The sequence below is a fragment of the Petaurus breviceps genome, unplaced genomic scaffold (assembly GCF_028583685.1).
Source record: "Petaurus breviceps papuanus isolate PSGF00001 unplaced genomic scaffold, PetGlider_PUasm1.0 90784, whole genome shotgun sequence".
Classification (NCBI taxonomy): Eukaryota; Metazoa; Chordata; class Mammalia; order Diprotodontia; family Petauridae; genus Petaurus; species Petaurus breviceps.
In genome coordinates this window covers 3386220-3405487 of record NW_027187345.1, presented here as the reverse complement: position 1 = coordinate 3405487, position 19268 = coordinate 3386220, and the positions used below count along the sequence as shown (strand labels likewise).

The 19268-nt window shown below is 36.9% G+C and overlaps 1 protein-coding gene across 3 annotated transcripts in view; it reads right to left on the bottom strand.

Moving 5' to 3' along the window:
• IPCEF1 (interaction protein for cytohesin exchange factors 1) overlaps positions 1 to 19268 on the bottom strand; it is a 223400-nt gene that overhangs the window by 94115 nt on the left and 110017 nt on the right. For 2 of the 3 annotated variants that reach the window (XM_069069630.1, XM_069069629.1), the window contains exons 5-6: positions 13431 to 13467; positions 12574 to 12743 (exon numbers count right to left, since the gene is read on the bottom strand). In XM_069069630.1, coding sequence (XP_068925731.1) covers positions 12574 to 12743; positions 13431 to 13467 — 207 coding nt within the window. Of the gene's footprint in view, positions 1 to 12573; positions 12744 to 13217; positions 13409 to 13430; positions 13468 to 19268 lie in introns of those variants that run through there. The other variant, XM_069069631.1, reaches the window with a different exon arrangement.

The following is a 19268-nucleotide window of genomic DNA, read 5'->3' as shown; positions in this document are numbered from 1 at the left end:
CAATGGAGACCCTCCCCAGTGCCACCTCAGCACAAGATATGCCAAATAAGGACAGAAATGCCTTCTCAAATGCACATTGGGTGATCTACTGTTTCCTTGTTCCTGTACTCGAGGTAGATTGCCACACTTAGATTGTACACCTAACTTCCAGCCGATGGAAGAAAAGGGTCAGGAGTGGGGTGAGGGAGAATTCTGTGTTAGCACTTTATAACTTTGACATTTCCTTTTCTTAACTGCTTCTCCTCCCTGACCATTTGTCAGGAGGGTGGTCCTTTCTCAAGATCATAATAAACCATTCTTTTCTGCTTCCTACCTTGAGAAACCTCTGAGTATTATTTGGGTAAGGAGTTCTGTTGCACACAGTTTTGGGGGTACACACATCAGTCAGAGGACCACACTTGAGGGCCTAGAGGGCTACATGTGACCTCGAGGTCGCAGGTTCTCAGGCCCTGGACTCTAGATTTAATAAAGAGATAGAGAAAATGTTCATAATGCAATTTAAACTTTAAAGGGTATCACATGCATATTTTGATGCAGAAGGCCAATTGTTCAACATTTCCCAAAGCAGCACTGGATATATTGCAGACACATTGTCCTCACATCTACCTCACAATGATTCTTCCCTTACTCAATTCCTCCATCACTCAGTGTATACAATCTGCCCCATATATATTGATGTCCTTGAATTATTCTCTGTTTCATTTATGTCTAGCTTGTCCCCAACTTGCTATTAAGCTCCTTCTAATGCAGGGGCCATATTTACTTCAGTTCAATTGAATTCAATACACATTCATCAATGTAGTGCCTTCTAAGTATTATGCTTTATATCCCCAGAGCTTAATAGTACCTGGCACACAGTAAGAGCTTAATAAATATTTATTTCTTGCTTATTGATTATTGATTGATGTGCCAGAAATCATTGTCAGAGTCATGGTCATGGTCAGAGCTAGGGTCCAAAGACAAAAATGAAACAATCTCTGACCTCAGGGAGCTTCCACTATGTGGATTTGGCTTAGTGCTAGGCATGGGTTACTTTTTTTTTAAATGAGGGACACCCTTGTTCCAGAATTGGAATCATTTAAAACGAAATCTTGGCCTACTCACAATTCCTTGCCATCACACAGACTTTGCCATGCAAAGATTTATTTGCTACAGGGAATGATTCAGAGACATATCCATGTATATACTCTGATGACACCCTGTGATAGTCTACATATGTTCCTCAGTGATATAAGGGAGTAAAATGCCAGCTGGAAAAGCTAGCATAATCTGTAACATTTTCTGAATATAAGCAGATGACAGGCATCTTATATAATACATTGGCATGAATGTAAATATACTTTATTGTCTGTATTAGAAATATATTAAAATGCTCTTGATGTATGTGGCAATCATGAAAATGTTATACAGTACTTAGAAATTTAGAAAACAGATTAACATAGAAGATAATTTCATTTGACCCTTACAACCACACCATGAAGTAGGCAGTGCAGGTATTATTATACCTGTTTCATAAATAACAAAATTGATGCTCAGAGGTTAAGAAAGAACCTTTGAGATGATCCAGTCCATTTGTGTGAGACATAAAGACCCTTACTAATAATTCACGGAGACTCAGAAAATGATAGTAAAAGCAGAGGAGTCTTTATTGTGCTTTCTCGAGAAAGGGCACTCCCTGAGCACCTAAAATGGCACCTACCAAGGAGTTCAAGTTGCGGAAGCTCACAGATTTCTTTTATCATAATCCTAACCCCACCTCCAACCCCTGTCCCATTGGTTGGTAAAGCAAGCTCACAATCTTCTTACTAATGTTAACTAATGGGCACAAAGCAATCTCAATCCATTACCATAATTATTACTAATGAGGCTCTAATTTTGTTAGATGGCATACATAATACATAAGGTTCACTAAGCAAACTCAATAACAACTGCAGAATACTGAACTTAGTTACAAAGTATAAAGAAGAAATAAGAATCTAATAGGATATTCAGAATGGGGAAACTTCACTGTAAGTCATCTCTCATATACTGCTCTCACTTAACACATAAAGTAACTGACACTCTGTAAAAATCCTGTTTGCCTCAGTTTCCTCATCTGTAAAACCAACTGGAGAAGGAAATACCAAACCACTCTAGTATCTTTGCCAAGAAAACCCCAAATGGACATAACTGAAAACAACAACAAGAAAGTCATTTGCCAAAGATTCCAAAGCATGGTGGATAGAGACAGCCTCGAAGCCAGAAAGACCTAGTTTCAAGTCCTGTCTCTGTCCCATTCTGGTCGACTTTGGGCAGATCACTTAACCCCTCAGTGATCTAGACAAGTCTCTAAGGCTCTAAGTTACCGAGAAGGTACTAATTAACACTAATAAGTGAAGTTTCCTATACCAGTGAAATCATAGGTTCAGTTCCAATCCATAGAGCTAGTAAATGTCAGTTAAGATTTGAACCTAATTCTTCAGACTCCAAATGCAACTTTCATAACTGAATCCAATGTTCTTTCCAGTTCACCAAGCTGCTTTCCTACAAACAACTTTACTGGACAACCTCATGATGGACATCAGAAATCACAGGCATAAAATATAACCTAAAAATCTGAATGTCTATTACAGGTATAGTTAGAAGGCAATATTGTTGTAATGCGCCTTCATGTCTGTCCACACCTAATTTATTCAGTCCATTGCCATTTATTTCTAGAATATACAACCTTGGTTCATTGTTGGTATTCTCTGAATATAGTTTAGCTTTTTCCCACCTCTGCACCTCTGTTCACGTGTTCCTCACACTCAGAATACCCTCCCCCTCTATTTGTTGAGTTGTTTTTCAGTCATGTCTGATTCTTCATGACCCATCTGGGGTTTTCTTGGCAAAGATACTGGATTGGTTTTCCATTTCTTTCTCTAGCTCTTTTTGTTGTTGTTGAATTGTTTCAGTCATGTCTGACTCTTCATGACTCCATTTGGGGTTTTCTTGACAAAGACACTTTTGCCATTTCCTTCTCCAGCTCATTTTTACAGATGAGAAGAAAACTGAAACAAATAGGATTAAGTGACTTGCCCAGGGTCACACAACTAGTAAGTCTCTGAAACCAAATTTGAACTTTTGAAGATGAGTCTTCCTGACTCCAAGCCCATCACTCTATCCATTGCACCACCTAACTGCCCTGTTGCCCTATTTCTACCTACTAAATCCTATTTATCATTCAAGACCCAGTCCAAATAATCTCTAAGTCATGAAGCTTCTCCTTAGCCCTTCAATAAGGATGTGAAGGCCACCTCATCCTTGAACTCCTTACAGTACTTTATTTGTACCTTTTATCCACTTGCATTTAAGGTTATAGTTATTTGCATCACTCCTTCCTAATAGATTGTAAAGAAGGAAGATCTTACTTATCTTTATATACTTTCTAGAACCAAACATAGCACTCTGCACAGAGTAGGCACTTAATAATTATTCACAGAATGAATGAAAGGCAGAACTATGGGTCTGGAAGGGGAAAAAATAGCATGGTTTTGCCAACTGGGAATGTTGAGCTGTATGTTGGAAGTGGTAGAGGTAGCAGAAGCCATTCCTACACCTTACTTTCCCAAACAACCTTAAAAGTATTTAGTAGTTATAGGAGATATAACAAGTTTTATCATTAACCCTTCTTAAATGTGTTTCTATAGGCAAAATTTAGGGTCCCCAGCTAAGCTAACCACCACCTACCCCCATAACTCTAGCTACATCCCACAGCAATAACCTGGTTCTCCTACCAAGTTCTGGATTCCTTCCCAGGATGCAGTGAGGTAGAAATACATATTGTGGGCTTTGATACATTTACTCTTACTGAGTGAACCTGGTGACTTGTTTTGGGTTTTTTTATGTTTTTTTTTTAAATTTGGACTAATTTCAACGTGTCCAAGTGAGATTTCTCACCTATAACAAATGAACCAGAACAGATTGCCTTTCTATTTTCAATGGACATCAAAATGCATTCAATTAATGTAATTAAGAATTTAGAAGTCATTCTGAATAAAATGATTTTAAAGACTAGCTTGCTTAAATATTCTCCATTATATTTAAAAGATCCAAAAAAGATCCAGAGCAACCAGCAGCAAAGTAGGGTTCCTTTCCATTGTCTTTTAAAATATTAAGTATTTTTTTTAAGAATAAAGTATGTGATGGTAGTATGGGTATACGTATACACACTGTGTATGTACATACACTCATACCACATACATAGAAAAGAAGTCAATTGGGAAGGTTAGGTAGTACAGTAAATAAAGCACTGGCCCTAGAGTCAGGAGGATCTGGGTTCAAATCCAGCCTCAGACACTTAACACTTACCAGCCATGTGACGATGGGCAAGTCACTTAACCCCAATTGCCCTGCCTTCCCCTCTGCAAAAAAATTTAAAAAAAAGAAGTCAATCAAGAAATTATTTAATCACCAAGCATTGATTCAGCACCCACTCATTATGTAGCAGGCACTGAAGATTTGTTGTTTTTCAGTCATTTCAGTCCAAATCTTCACGACCCTGTTTGAGATATTCTTGGTAAAGATATTGGAGTGGTTTGCCATTTCCTTTATCAGCTCATTTTACAGATGAGGACATTGAGGCAAACAGGGTTAAGTGACTTGCCCAGGATCACACAGATAGTATGTGTCTGATGTTGGATTTGAGCTCAGGTCTTCCTGACTCCAAACCCTGCCCTCTATCCTAGCTGCCTCTGTTTAATCACCAAGCCTTCATTCAGCACGACCATCATGTGCCAGGAAATAAAGATACAAAGACCAAAAATAATATTGCTAGTAATAGCTGACATTGATATGGCACTACTCTGTGCTGAAACTGAAATGTTATCTCATTTGATTCTCACAGCAACCCTAGGAGGTAAGCATTATTATTATTATCCTCATTTTTCAGCTGAGGAAACTGATGCAAACAGAGGTTTAAATGACTTGTCCAGGGTCACACAGCTAACAAGTATCTGAGACCAGATTTAAACTCAGGTTTTCCTGACTCCAAGCTCAGTGCTCTATCCACTGCATCACCTAGCTGTCTGCTCTCAAAGAATTTATATGCTACCTGGAAAGTTAACACACACACACATAGAAGTATGTATAGAAAAAATAATAATATAAGATATTCTAGAAAAGAATTGCAATAGCCTGGTGAAAACTTGATGTATCAGGTGGTGCTTGAGCTGAATATTGGAGAAAATTAGGGACCCTATGAGGCAGAAGTGAAGAGGGAGTATGAAGCCAAGCATGTGGGACAACTGGTACAAAATTAAGGAAAAGGAAGAGAATCATATGTGAAGAACAGAGAGATAGTTAGTTTAGCACAAGTAAGTGTTCAGGAAGGGTAGTAAGATATGATGAGGTTGGAAAGGTAGTTTGGGAGCAACTTGTAAAGGGTTTAAAAAGCTAAAGAGAGGAGTTAGGAAGTAAAGATTTATTTATTAGGTAAGTCTGACCTGGTCAGACTTACACTTATGGAAAATTATTTTGGCAATTAAGTAAGGAATGGATTAAAGAAAAGAAAAAGTAAGGTGTGAGGACCAAAGTGATTTTAATAGTCCAGCTAAGAAATGATTAGAGTCTAAATTAAGGCTGTGACCATGTGAATAGCAAGAAGGGGACAGATGAGAGTCATGTTGTGGAGGTAGAAATGACAACATTTGAAAACTGACTAGATATGGAGAGTGAAGGAGAAGAAGGAGTCAAAGATAAGAAGAGACTGAAAACCTGGGAGCCTGGAAAGATTGCGGTGCCCTTCCCAAAAATAGAGAAGTTCAGAAGTGGGGTGGCTTTTGGAGGAAAGATGCTGAGTTTTGTTTTGGACATGGTGAGATTGAGATGCCTACAGTACATTCAGTTTGAAAGTTTGAAGTGTCTAAAAGGAATTAAAGGAATTTGGTGATATAGAACTGGAGAGAAAGAGAGAGAAAAAGAGGGAGAGAGAAGTAGATAGATGATAGGAAGATAGGTAGGTAGATAGATGAGAGAAAGAGAGAGAGGAACATAGAACGATAGAAAAATAGGTAGATGGATAGATAGATAGATCGATCTGATAAAAGATTACATCAAATATCATCCAAGAAGAAAAGGTAATTAAAAGAATAAGAGCTCATGACATTGCCCAAAAAGAAAGTGTAAAGAGAAATGAGAGGGTAGGATGAATGGTAGGAAGATTTTAGGTGTTATCTCCTGTTCTGGGTTTCTCTATTGTCTGAAAAAATATGCCCTACAGAACATAGCTTCTTAACTTTTATTTTTTTTTAATGTCATGGACACCTTTAATAGTTTGGTGAAGTCTATGCACTTCTCAGAATAATGTTGCTAAATGACTGAAGTAAATGCTTAATTTCAGTTAAATGTTACTGAACATAAACTATTTTTTTTCCATCCAAGTTGCTAGAGTCCATGGAAATTTAAGCAACCCCTGCTTAAGAGCTCCAGATGTAGAGGAGCAAGTAACATCTATGAAAGACAAATAATAATTCTCAACTCCTACCCCATTCTCAATTTCTTGTAATCAGGTTTTCATATCTACCACTCAAATGAAATTGTGCGAAGGTCACCAATAATCTGTAATGGAATGACCTTTCTTAATTCTCATCTTTCTTGGTATCTGCGAGAAATGATACTATTGATCACCCACTCTTTCTAGATACTCTCACCTCTGGGTTTTTGTGACACTGCTCTGCCACAGTTCTTTCCCTGGTTCTCTCAACAATCCTTCTTGTCTCCTTTGTAAGATTTTTATCCACATTCCACATTCTATTATGTATATACCCCCAAACACAACCCTGGACCTAATCTCACTAGTGGGCAGTGAGGTGGCATAGTGAAGAGAATACCAGATCTGAAGTCAGGAAGATTCATCTTTAAGTGTCTGGGGCCAGATTTGAACTCATGAAGATGAGTCTTCCTGACTTTAGGCCTGGCATTCCATCCACTGTGCCAAGAAAATCCCAAATGGGGTCACAAAGTGTCTGAAATGACTGAACAAGATCTATCTCATAAGCTCCCGTGGATTCAACCATCATCTCTGTATTGATGCCAGATCTAATTAACCAGTCCTCTTCTCTCTCCTGATCTAGTTCCACATCTCCAACTGCCTAGTGAACATCCCTATCTGGATGACCTACAGATATCTCAAACTCATCATGTCCAAAATTGTACTCATTGCCTTTCCCCCTAAATCCCCACCTCCCCCTAATTTCCCTGTTCCTGTTAAAAGCATCACCATTCTTCTAGTCATCCGGGTTAACAATATATATATCTTCTCCAATTCCAGTCAATCAATAAGATCCATAAATTCTTCTTTCACAACATCCCTGTCATAGGTTGCTTTCTCTCCATTCCTATCACAACCATACCAATCCATATTGTTATCACTTCTCACTATGATATTGTAAGCCTCCTGGCTTCCAATCTGCTCCATTTTTAATCCCTTCTCTACTCAGAGATTGCTCTTCCTACTCAATTGATAGTCCTGAAGCACAGATATAACTGGGGTGCTCCCACATTCAAGAAGCTTCAGGGGCTCCCCATTGCTTCTAGGACAAAATATAAATGTCTTTGTTTGACATTTAAAGTCCTTCGCCATCTGGTTCTAACCTTTCTCTCCAGGTGATTAAACATTCCTCCATTTCCATTTCCACCATTACCCATTTTAAAATCCAACCAAAATGACCCACTTACTGTTCTCTCTATAAAATATTCTATCTCCTGACTCTGCAGATGCATAGGTTGTCCATCTGCCCAATATGATCTCATCCTCACATTTTCCTCTTGTGACCCAAAACTTCCTTCAAGGCTAGGCTCAAGTGCCAGCTCCCAGCAAGCATATGGAATTTGGTGAGCACTTAATGCTTGTTGACTGACTGGCTGATATATTTTAAGAGGCTGCTCCTGACTCTCACCATTGGTAAAATCCTTCCTACTTTCGCAAATCACTTTAAATTTATTCTGTACATATACTTCATTTACTTATCTGTGAATATATTGTTTCCCATAGCAAAACAGAAACTGCTTCAGAACAAGGGCCTTCTTGTGCTGTACCTTCTATCCCAGTATCTAGTACCAAATCTGGCATTTAACAGGTGATTAAGAAATGCTGGTCAAATGATTAATTATTTCTCCAATTCAACAACCCAGTTCAATTAAAATATATTAAGCACACATGTGCCAGGCACTGAGTTAGGTGTTGAGGTTTAAAAAATAAAAAAAAAATCAGTCCCTGCCCTCAATATCCTGCTCTCAAGGATGTTCTCCTGGAGGTGGGAGGGGGGGAGGTGACAAAATACACACAAATAAATATAAGATACTAAAAACTGAGTAAGGAGGAAGAATCAAGAATTGGAAGAAACAAGGAAGGCTCCTCCTAGAAAGTGGCCACCCTAGCTAAGCCTTGAAGGAAGGCAAGGATTCCGAGAGTCGGCTATGAGGAAGGAATGTATTCCAGGCCTAGAGAACTATGTGAAAAAGATCATTTAATTTGGCTAGAATTTAGAATTTGTGAAGAGTAGTAGTATGAATTGCTACAATTCATATTGAAGAGTTTCTACTATTATACAAAACAACCACTGAAAGTTTTTAAGAAGAAGAATGATGTATGCTTAATTTAGATATTTTCATTTTTCCTTCTTTCCAAATCCTGATCCTCATGTTCTCAAATCCATCTCCATTGCCTAGTAAACCCTGTTGCTGCTGCTATTTTTAAGCTTTGGAAAGTCTGTGGTAACCTTGAGCTTAGAAATTGTCTCAGGGTCCCTGAGACCCTTATCAGGAAGTAAATAAGGTCAAAATTACTTTCACAATAATACCGAGATGTTTTAATTCATAACACAGTAAATATCAACAATTATGACCCACATAAACAAAAGCTTTGGGGGGGTCATCGATAATTTTAAGGAGTTTAAAGTGGTCCTGAGACCATAAAGTTTGAGAATCATTGGTCTAGATTATAGTACAAAACCCATTTAAGTCCCCATGTACCAGGCATCAGGAAGAGATTTACAAAAGCAACATTCTTACCCAACCCATGTCAATTTCTATATCTGGGACCTTCATGGGACATTATTAAAAAAATAAGAGGGTACCTTGGCAAAGCTGATTTGGTTTAGTTTTTTTTCTCTTTATGTTAAAAAAAGTATAGTTATTGGGGAGGCTAGGTGGCACAGTGAATAGAGCACTGGCCCTGGAGTCAGGAGGACCTGAGTTCGAATCTAACCTTAGATACTTAACACAAAAACTTGTTGTGTGACCATGGGCAAGTCACAACCCCAATTGCCCTACCTTCCCCTCTCAAAAAAGAAAAAAAGATAGTTTGGATCATTTCATCTACCTCTTTCCCCCATCAATTCCCTTCATTTTACAGATGAGGAAATGAAAGTCAAGAGAAAACAAAATCAATTACCCAAGTTCACACAGATAGTAAGTGGTGGAGGCAATATTTGAACTCAGCTCCTCTGACTTCAAATCTTGCTCTCTTTCCATTATTCCATAAACATAATCATTTTAAACACATTGTTTTCTATGCCATATATGTTTAAACCTCCCCAACCAAGCATACCATGCAAGCAGAAAAGAAAAACAGATCTTGGACCTGGAATACCGAGAAATACAGCCCCAATTTAAGCCAAATTCTTATGAATAGGTTTGAGATTTTGAGAGAATGAAGCACAGCATATTTTTAAGAAACCTCCCTAGAGGAGCTACATGTACCACTTTCTGACAAGGCTATTATTGGGGAAATTGGGGCTTTGTGGAAGACCTCAGTTCTATTCCTCCGGCTTTTAAACATAAAACTTCTGAGAAAAATCATGGTGACCTTAATTCTTTTACTTAAACTTGAACTGAAAGGAGGATTCATTTCTCCCAAACAACCCAGAAATGAGCCAGTGAATGACAGAACTTGTCACTAGGCAAAAATAAAGAATTTGGAAGGCAACAGGAAAGGAGGCGGCTCAAGACCTTGTCTGATGACTTGATCAGAGGTACCAAAAGAACAGCTACCAACATCATTACTGAAACTGAATTCTGTTAGAGGCTGAAAATAAATGTAATCTTTGACTAAGTAGGTGTTTTGAGGTCTTGTTTTCAATTTTATACTAACTCTTGATGTCCAGATTATTAATGTCAACTAATGATTCACTGGTGACTCTTTTCCTCCATGAGAAAAAAAAAATAATCAGCATAGGGTCAGAGGAGGAGGTGTCTTTCCTATTTATGACCAATTTAATGTAATAAACCCCACCGAACTACTAGCAGTATCTCTCTCTTTGAAACTGGTCATCATAACTATTCAAGCTAATGTTCTGCTACTTGAGTGTTGTTCATCCAGGTGGAAAGAAGTTCAGGTAACATCAGGGACAGGAAAGAGGTATATGGACAACAGTGAGCTCACTTTCTTCCTCAATTAGGGGTTCTTTCAGAGCTATGGCCCAAGTAACCAACTCTATAAGAGAAGTTACATACACATAAAACTGTCAATGGCTAACCACAATTATGCAGCACTTTTCATAAGGAAAAATCAAAGCAAAAGGAGTCAATGGTGGACCAGTCAGAGCACATATCCAATCCCTGTGGCTCAGAACACATTTACAGCAATAGGCAAAAGATTTTTCATAGCATCATTGATTTTGAACTAGAAAAGATCTTAGAAACTATCAAATTTAACCCTTTCACTTTACATATAAGGAAACTGAGGCACTGATTTTCCCAGTCATACTTCTAATAAGTGCCTGATGTGGGATTTGAAAATAGGTCTTCCTGTGTCTGAGTCTAGTAATGTATCCACTAAGCCACTCTGCTTCTCTGTATTATCTTCCTTAGAATTCAAAGTTTCCCACTAACCTCCTAGTCTCTCCTCAAAAAATAAAGGTATTGCATATGTGGAAAATCTACATCAGTGACTGAGAGGGTATGGTATAATACAAAGGCCCTTAGCTTTAGGATTAGATCTAGATTCAAGTCTTGGCTCTACTATTTACCAGCTGTGTGAATGAAATAAATTACTTCACTTCTTGATTTTACAGGATTGTGCTGAAGAAAACCCTCTGTAAGTCTTAAAATATTTACAAATTTGAGCTGTTATTATCATCTGTAACCCAATTAAGTAAAATATCCTAAAATTACATTCTTTTTAGGTGCCTGGTAAATGAAATTTGTCAGCTCAAGATTTTGTCCACAATCAAACAACAGCATTTTGTTTGGAAATCTAAGGAACTCCTGTACAAAGTTCATGCTCTAAAATTGTGAAGGTTAACAAATACATATGAACATAGACATAATCACTGGAGAATATTATTTTATTCCTAATATTTGGTAAAGAAGGAGACTTTTTATTAATGGATGTTATTTTTCAAAGCACCAGGATTTGTAGCTAATATACATATTTAATAACATATAAGTAAGGTGTTCAGGATTTCATAGAGAAAGAGATGCCTTCCCTCTAAGTCAGCATGATATAATGGAAAGAACCTTAGATCTAGAGTTCTAAGATCACAGATCTAAAAGGTTCCTCAGAGTCCATGTAATTTAATCCCCTTCCACTTTACAAAAGAGGAAACTAAGGCCCAGGGAAGTTAAACCACCTGCCCAAAGTCATAAAAGTATTCATTGTCAGAGGTAGAATTCGAATTCAGGTTTTCTGAAGTCAAAGCCAGTGATCTTTTCACTGTACCACTTGAAGTCAGGAGATCTAGTTTAAACTTTAAATTCTAATACTACCTATGTAATTATAGATATGCCAGCTAATCTCTGAACCTTAATTTTCTCATCCATAAAATAGAAATAATAATATACTATCAACCTAGCAAGACAGAAGTGAGCCCTTAAGAAAACACTTAAAGTACTACACAAATGTAAATTCTAAACTGACCCCTTCTGCTCCTATGCAACTGAGATCTGGTTTGTGAAGCAGGCCATAATATTTTAATCAAGCTGTTAAAGACTGAATTCCCAAGTACTTCATCAAGAGCAGGCAAATCAGTATGTTACAAGAAGGAGACAGTGTGGTTTAACTCCTTCTGTCCATGATAAAACCCTAAACATCAGAGTAAAACATAAATCTGAAATAGCTGTTAACTATCCTGATAGAAAATTTCACAATACAGAAGAAGAGGAAAGCAAAAGCAATGTATAAGCTGTAGTAGTTTCTCTTAAATCAACAATCTGCAGCATACATGGCATGTGCCCATTAGGCAGAGTCCCCCGGGGAATTTTACTCTTCACTATCTTTTTTTTATCATTCTTCAGTATCTTTCATCTGAAGTGAGGGAAATCGTTTCTAGAATTAACTGACGAAATCTGAAAGCCCCCTCCACAAATGGCTTAAGCGTTTTAAGGCAAAAAGCACGGTGGAGAGGTTTTATCTTGATAAAACAAAATCCCCTTTCTCACAATTTTACTGATGCAGAAAGGACTTCTACAAGGTGTCAGTCATTCCACTGAGGAATCACTTCCTCTGCTCTGAATGGAACCTGCCCTTGGGCTCGCTGGAGTCATGCCCTGCCCTGCCCCAGCAGCAGCAATCAGGTAGCAAAGCTCTGGGGCTTAGGGGGAAAGCGCACTCACCATCTGATTGCCATACCAGTACAGCGATGCCCCCTTGAGCACAACCCAGAACTTTCTCCATTTGTTGCTGAGGAAGGTGCCTTTTTCCTTTTTCTTGTATAACCACCCCTGGAAGTCAGCGTGTCCCAGATCTTTGCAGGATATCCTCCTCCGGCTCATTGTGAAGAAACCTGCACAGCATTCAAACCAAGAATGAAATGATTATTCTGTGCTCAGGGAAGCCCGAGAAAGATCCTGTTAAAATAATCAATTACTTTAAGCCAATGTCTCCAAGTTGCTGTATCACGCACCCCAGAGTTCCCTGGAGAACAAGTCTGAGCCATTCAAATTGCCACCTCCACTGGAGCCTTAGCTTTCAAAATGCATCGCTTCTATATAAAAGGTAGAACAAATGAAACAAGAAGGAAGGAACAGTGTTCAGTATCTAAGTAGTATTAAAAGAAAAAAAAACGTGCCACTGGACAGTGTAAATTAGAAAATAAAGTATATTAGAGCACCCGGCATGTGACTGCACAGCTCAGCCGCATGCAGCCAGCCACCAGAACTGAGGTTATGCAATAGAAGTGTGCGGGCTAATGCCCATTTAAGCGTAAAGCTACTTCCCAGGCTCTCAATTCCACTATCTCCAAGCCCTACTGACATACCACAAGGGATTAATCCAAATGAGCAGCATGTCGTCATTTCTCAGAAGCGAAGGAAAAATAACCACGAGTCAAGCTGCCTGTCAGCTAGCCCAGGCTCACGATACTCAGACAGGCAAAAAAAAGAAAGAAAAAAAAATCGGATCCCAAAGAAGACATCCAAAATTATAACAATAACGATAAATAAGGAACAAATGAGAGCTCTTATTACTATACCTTGAGTTTTCTTCCTCGGCTTCTGACGCAAGGGAACCTGCAGGAAGTGCAGGAAGGAAAGAAAAGAGGAAATTTCTGATTATGTTGTAACATTTGTAAAGGAGAGAAGGAGGGAGGAGGTGGTGGTGTTCACGTGCAGGATAGAATCTTCAAAAACAACAAAACAAAAACAAGATACATCAACAACACTTGGAGATAAAGGAAAGCTACTAGCTGGAGCATAAAATGGGCTAATTAGAATTGAGGTATATAAAGTTGAATGTGGGAAAAAAATGTTACATTGTTTTTATCACTAGTGTTTCCTGTTTCCACCCACAAGCAGTTTTCTCACTAGCACTTTTGAGTCAAGAGAGTTAATACTGTTCTTTAAAGGAAAATATGTAAGCGGATATATATTATAATAATAAAGACTTCAATTTCTCCTGATTTGGGAAAATGAAAAGTCTTACACTTTAACCCTACTCACTACTCAAAGTTTCTAAGTGCTGATTGTAATTTAAATAAACATTGAAAGGGTTACAAGACAGGTTATGCAATTATAGGATTGTCACTGAAGCCACATCTTACAGGGTTACACTAAAATCACATCAGGTAAATAACTTCCAGAAAGGGAAATTCCAGTCTTCCTTGGTAACACATCTGTATTTATCCAACTTTCCCATCCAGACAATCTTCTTTATATTTGAACTTAATCTCTCCTCTTGTGATTGAACTTATTTCCTTTTATATTCTCCTTATATAAGACTGACTGTTGTAAATATTTTCTACAAAGGATAAATTCACAATCTACTTCTACCTTATATATTATTTCAAGAATTATATATGTACATATAGATATTATATGAAAATAGACAGGTTTATTGCATTTCAAATTTATCTGAGATGTAACTGTTACACACATATGTGATTCAATTTTTAAAATCCCAGTTATTATAAATATAAAAAACACAAAAGCTATTTTAGACAATAATTCCTCTTTTGTCTTCCTCTGACTTCTCTCTGTAGCAAAAAAATGTCCTTCATTTGTTCTTCTTTGGGAAACTCCCACTTTTTAAATTTATTTTTGTTCAACATTACTTATACAGAATCAATATGTGTAATGACTTATCCTTTAACATTAACAAGTGTGGAATATGCATAGCCTAAAGAAAATTCTGAGTAACTGAAGAATCAATGAGAGAAGTTCAAAAGTAATTTTAATAGTTTATTATGATGTGTATTCTTGTATTGTACAAGTGTCAGGTGTATGACACAAAATGCTTGTAGGCATAATAGACATGAATGCTTTGAACTTTTAAAATATGTTTTAATATTCAGTCCTTTTATGAAATTCAAAGAGTAAGTATGCTTCACATTTCTTTTAGTAATGATAATGAAAATAAACAGCTAGGTTTCATTTTCCTGATTTTTTTTATTTCTATTCTAAGACAAGTAAAGGAAAGTTTAAACACAAAGAAACAATTTAGAATTAGATAAGCAGCTATAATGTCTAGCACAGTAACATTTGCAAAACACATCACAAATATCTCATTTTATCCTTACAACAACCCAGGAACATTCATGCTACGATCATCACCATTTTACAGATGAGGAAACTGAGGCAGGCAAAGGAGAAGTGATTTGCCCAGCACCACAAGGCTAGTAAGTTTCTACATTCAAATTTGAACTCAGGTCTTTATGACTCCAAGTACATCACTCTATCCAGTTCTGAATCCTAAGATTTGCCATCTGAAAACAAACAACAACAAAGGAATTTGCTTACTTTTTATGAGTTCCCTGAGATGGATGTATGTAGGTAGTAATATTATCAGGATAAGACCTTCTCTGAGCAATTGTGTGATCTGGGGCTAATTGAAATCCACAACCACCCCCATGATCCTTAATATATCATTCCCACTGACCAGTCAACTTGATGTTAAATTCATACAAATAGGGAAATTCCTTAAGTGATTTTCCAAGCATAGTCCTAGAACCCCTAGGGGTCTGGAGACCCTGTTGGGGGTCCATGAAATCAAAAGAGTATTCATAATAATACTAAGAAATGTCAGAAACCACATTGCAACAAACCTTTAAGGAACTACCTACCACCCTAGAGTTTTGGTGTAGTATCAAAGAAAAATGTGCATGATTATCTGCAGAGGCTATTAAAATAATCCTTCCTTTTCCAATAACATATCTATGTGAGACCAGATTTTCTTCATATACTTCAACCAAAATAACACTGCAACAGATTGAATATAGAAGTGGATAAGTATCCAGCTGTCTTCTATTAGACTAGCATCAAAGAGATTTGCAAAAATATGTAAAACGATGCCACTCTTTTCACTAATTTTTTGTTTTGGAAAATATAGGAATTTTCATTTAAAAGTTATCTGTGTAAACATGTAGCAATGAGTCTATTATTATTTTTAAATGAATCCAAAATAAATTTTAAAATGTTATTGGTTTTGATGTCTAACACAACAAATATCAATAGAAAAAATACAAATAAATAAAAGGTATTTGGAGCCTTCCATTTTTAAGAGTGTAAAAGTGTTCTTAGATCAAAAAAAATTGAGAACTGAATGCTTCATATTGTCTCCAGGAGTCCTTCATTAAGATGCAAATAAGTTACAGGAGAGAAGTAACACAGGAAATGATTAACACTCATTAAAACGTTGGCCCAGATAAATTCATTAGATTGGTTAATAATAACAGAACTTTAAGGTTTACAGAATGTTTTCTTCACAACAACCTTGTAAGGCAACTAAATTAAACCTAGCTGAGAACAAATTCCTGGACAAATGGAACTCAGAATAGAAAGGAGCCTAGAAAGAAAGGTTTGGGCTTTCAGGGGAGGAGTTTAAGAGCAATGACACAACAGTGCCAAGACAGAGCAAAAGAGAATGACAAAAAGAGGTAAGCAAGAGTCATTCCTAAGGAGCACAAGGCCTGAGGGGGAAATCATTCAGTTGTTTATTCAACGAATATTAAGGACCTACTATATACAAAGTAACTTTCAGTATACAATGGAAAAATCATACCTCATTCTTACCCTTCCCAATCTATATCCATCATAATTTTGGTACAGTTGAAGTCAGTTATTTAAGGACAATTAACAATATGATGCCCAATAGGCACAGTAGAAGATGTAGTCTATGGTGTAATATTAACCATGAAAGTCTACCTTGTTTCCTTCTTATATTTTCATCATAGATACTCTTATTACAAGCATAGACTATCCAATTAAAGATTTTATTAAGATGATAAAGTAGGTATATGTGTTATTAAGTTGCCAATGTCTCCTGGGATTCCATTTTCTTAGTGATAATACCATCTGTGATCCTTTTTTTCATATTTTGGATAACTTTTAGCGTATTTAAAATAGATTTCTGCCTTCTAAAATTATGTCATCTCCAACATTGTTTTCTTCGGTATATATTTCAACAGTTTCACCAACTCCACCCAAATCCATTTTCTTAAAACTATTTCCACTTCTTTGTATAGCACATGGGATACTAAGGTGTTGAGTCCAAAACTTGTGGTTCCACTGCAATAAGTGATAAGAATAAATCATTTTATAAAACACTAGCAAATCTGTTCTATTTCATGGATATTTGCTGTCCTTTCATTTTCATTTCTAAATACTCTTGGAAGAAATCTGGCCTTTCTGGGTCTCCCAGTAATCCATAATAAATATGGATTTATTTTCCCTTCCACTCCTTGTGACTACTTGGTGAAATTGTCACAATACTGTTCATAAACTTCCACTGCTCTTGATAATGTATTGCAGATTGGCTTACAGCACTGGCCTCAGCATTTGTCTCTTCAGTTGGCAAGGTGACCAAATTTTCTCTAAGTCCTTTTGGCCTCCTTGTTGGAGTGTTTCCTTCATATTGACTAAATATTCTGAGAATACAGATACTTAGAATCCACATCCATGATAGAGATACTTAGAATCCACATCCATTTCCCTTTTATCAGAGTCAATAGTTTATTTAAATAGGTCAGGTTGGAACTGTTGCAATCATGCAGTATCTTCTCAGCTTTATACTTTCTTCTAATTTGGTTTTTCTCTTGACCTTTTGCTCCAGTCCGTCGTCATTTTCTAAAGTTAAACTACAGTAAATTTTACTCTTTGGAATGTATGGTGCTTCCAAGTTCAGTGTCTTCCAACTTCTTGAAGGCAGTTTTCATGATAGAGGGATATAAGGCTTCTGACTAATTGATAACTCTCTATTTTTTTTCTTTAATCTCAAAATATATTTTCCAATTTTTTAACTTCCTGAAAGTAACTCCCTGAAAATTCACCTTCAATCAGTTAAACGATCAATTGTTCAATCAAAAAGTATTTATTAAATGCCTACCATATTCCACTCTATGTGCCAAACACTGAGGAAACAAAGACTTACACTTATACTGTATATAACTTGAAAGTACATTTTTTTGCATATTGTCACCTCACATTAGAATATTAACTCCTTGAGGGCAGAGACCATGTTTTTTGCCTTTTAGGGTAAGACCAGAACTCAGCTGTGTGGTGCAGAATCCAAAGGAAAGAGTGATTTAGAATCAATAATGTAAATCCCTCTGAGTACTCTTATTTAGGGACAGATAACATTGCAATGACAGTAAATCCCCTAATAACAGGATTTGTGTTGTTTTTATCTTCATATGCCTAGTCCTAGTACCTGACTTATTTAATTTCTTTGACATGCAAAGAAATATGGCAAGCAAGTACAATATCAGTTAAGACTAAATTTCTTACAAAGATGGATGGTGAAAGATTATGAGCAGTATTACCTCATAAAACATAAAGAAGCCATGGAGGGAAAAAGTTTAAAGGAAACTTGGCAATAGTCCAAAGTAAGTAATGCCATCCATCAGGCATTTGAGGATAAAATGAGAAGAATAATGAACCAAAGAAAGGTATAATATGTCAGGAAAGATTTTTATAACAAACTCTTTTCACCCATGGACAGCAAAACCAGCATGCATCACAATCCCAGATGTGTTTAGGTAGGAAGTGGAAACAGCACTGGAAAAAAAAACTGAAATGGGAAAAGCATCTGAACTAGGTCAGGTATACACAGAGGAGATCTGTGATGGGAGTGACACAATTTTAAGGACAGCAAGGCATTAATGGACAGCATACCTGAAAGAGGGAAAGATCCTAAAGGTGTGGGGCACGGGGGGAAGAAATTACAGACTTTATTACTACCAAAAGAAAAGAGATTGAGAACTACTGATAGATAAACCTACTTTCCCATCTACATAAACTTTTTTGAGAACAATTTAATAACTTACTGTCAAGCCTTTATTAAATGCCTGTTACATACAAGGCACTACTCCAAGTGCTAGGAATACAAAAGTGAAACATTACTTACCTTCAAGGATCTCATATTTTAGTGTAAGGATAGAGCATATTCATAGACAAGTAAAGGATATATATGTGTAAGAGTGGAACTCAATTAATCATATCCCTCACTTACAAGTGATTACTTTTATTAGGCAAGAATACTTCTTGAATTAAACAGTCAATATGAATAAGACCCATTCACTGTTTGGAATCAATCAAATCCATTACTTGATAGACTTGGTTACCCCCTCAGGAATTTGTATAAAAGGAAAGTGCTATCTCAAAACCAGAAAGGGATTTTGGAAAAGAAAGAAAGGGTTGGAAGAGGAGAGGAAAGAGCAAAACAACAACAAAAAAAAAAAACAGCAGCTATGGGGCAACCAGAGAAAGGAGAAAGCTCTGATAGGACTGAGCTATGGCAGAAAAGGACAGTATCAAGGAAAATGAAGTCAACAGGTATCTCGGGGCAAAAGACCTAAGCTAATACCACCTACTCAAGG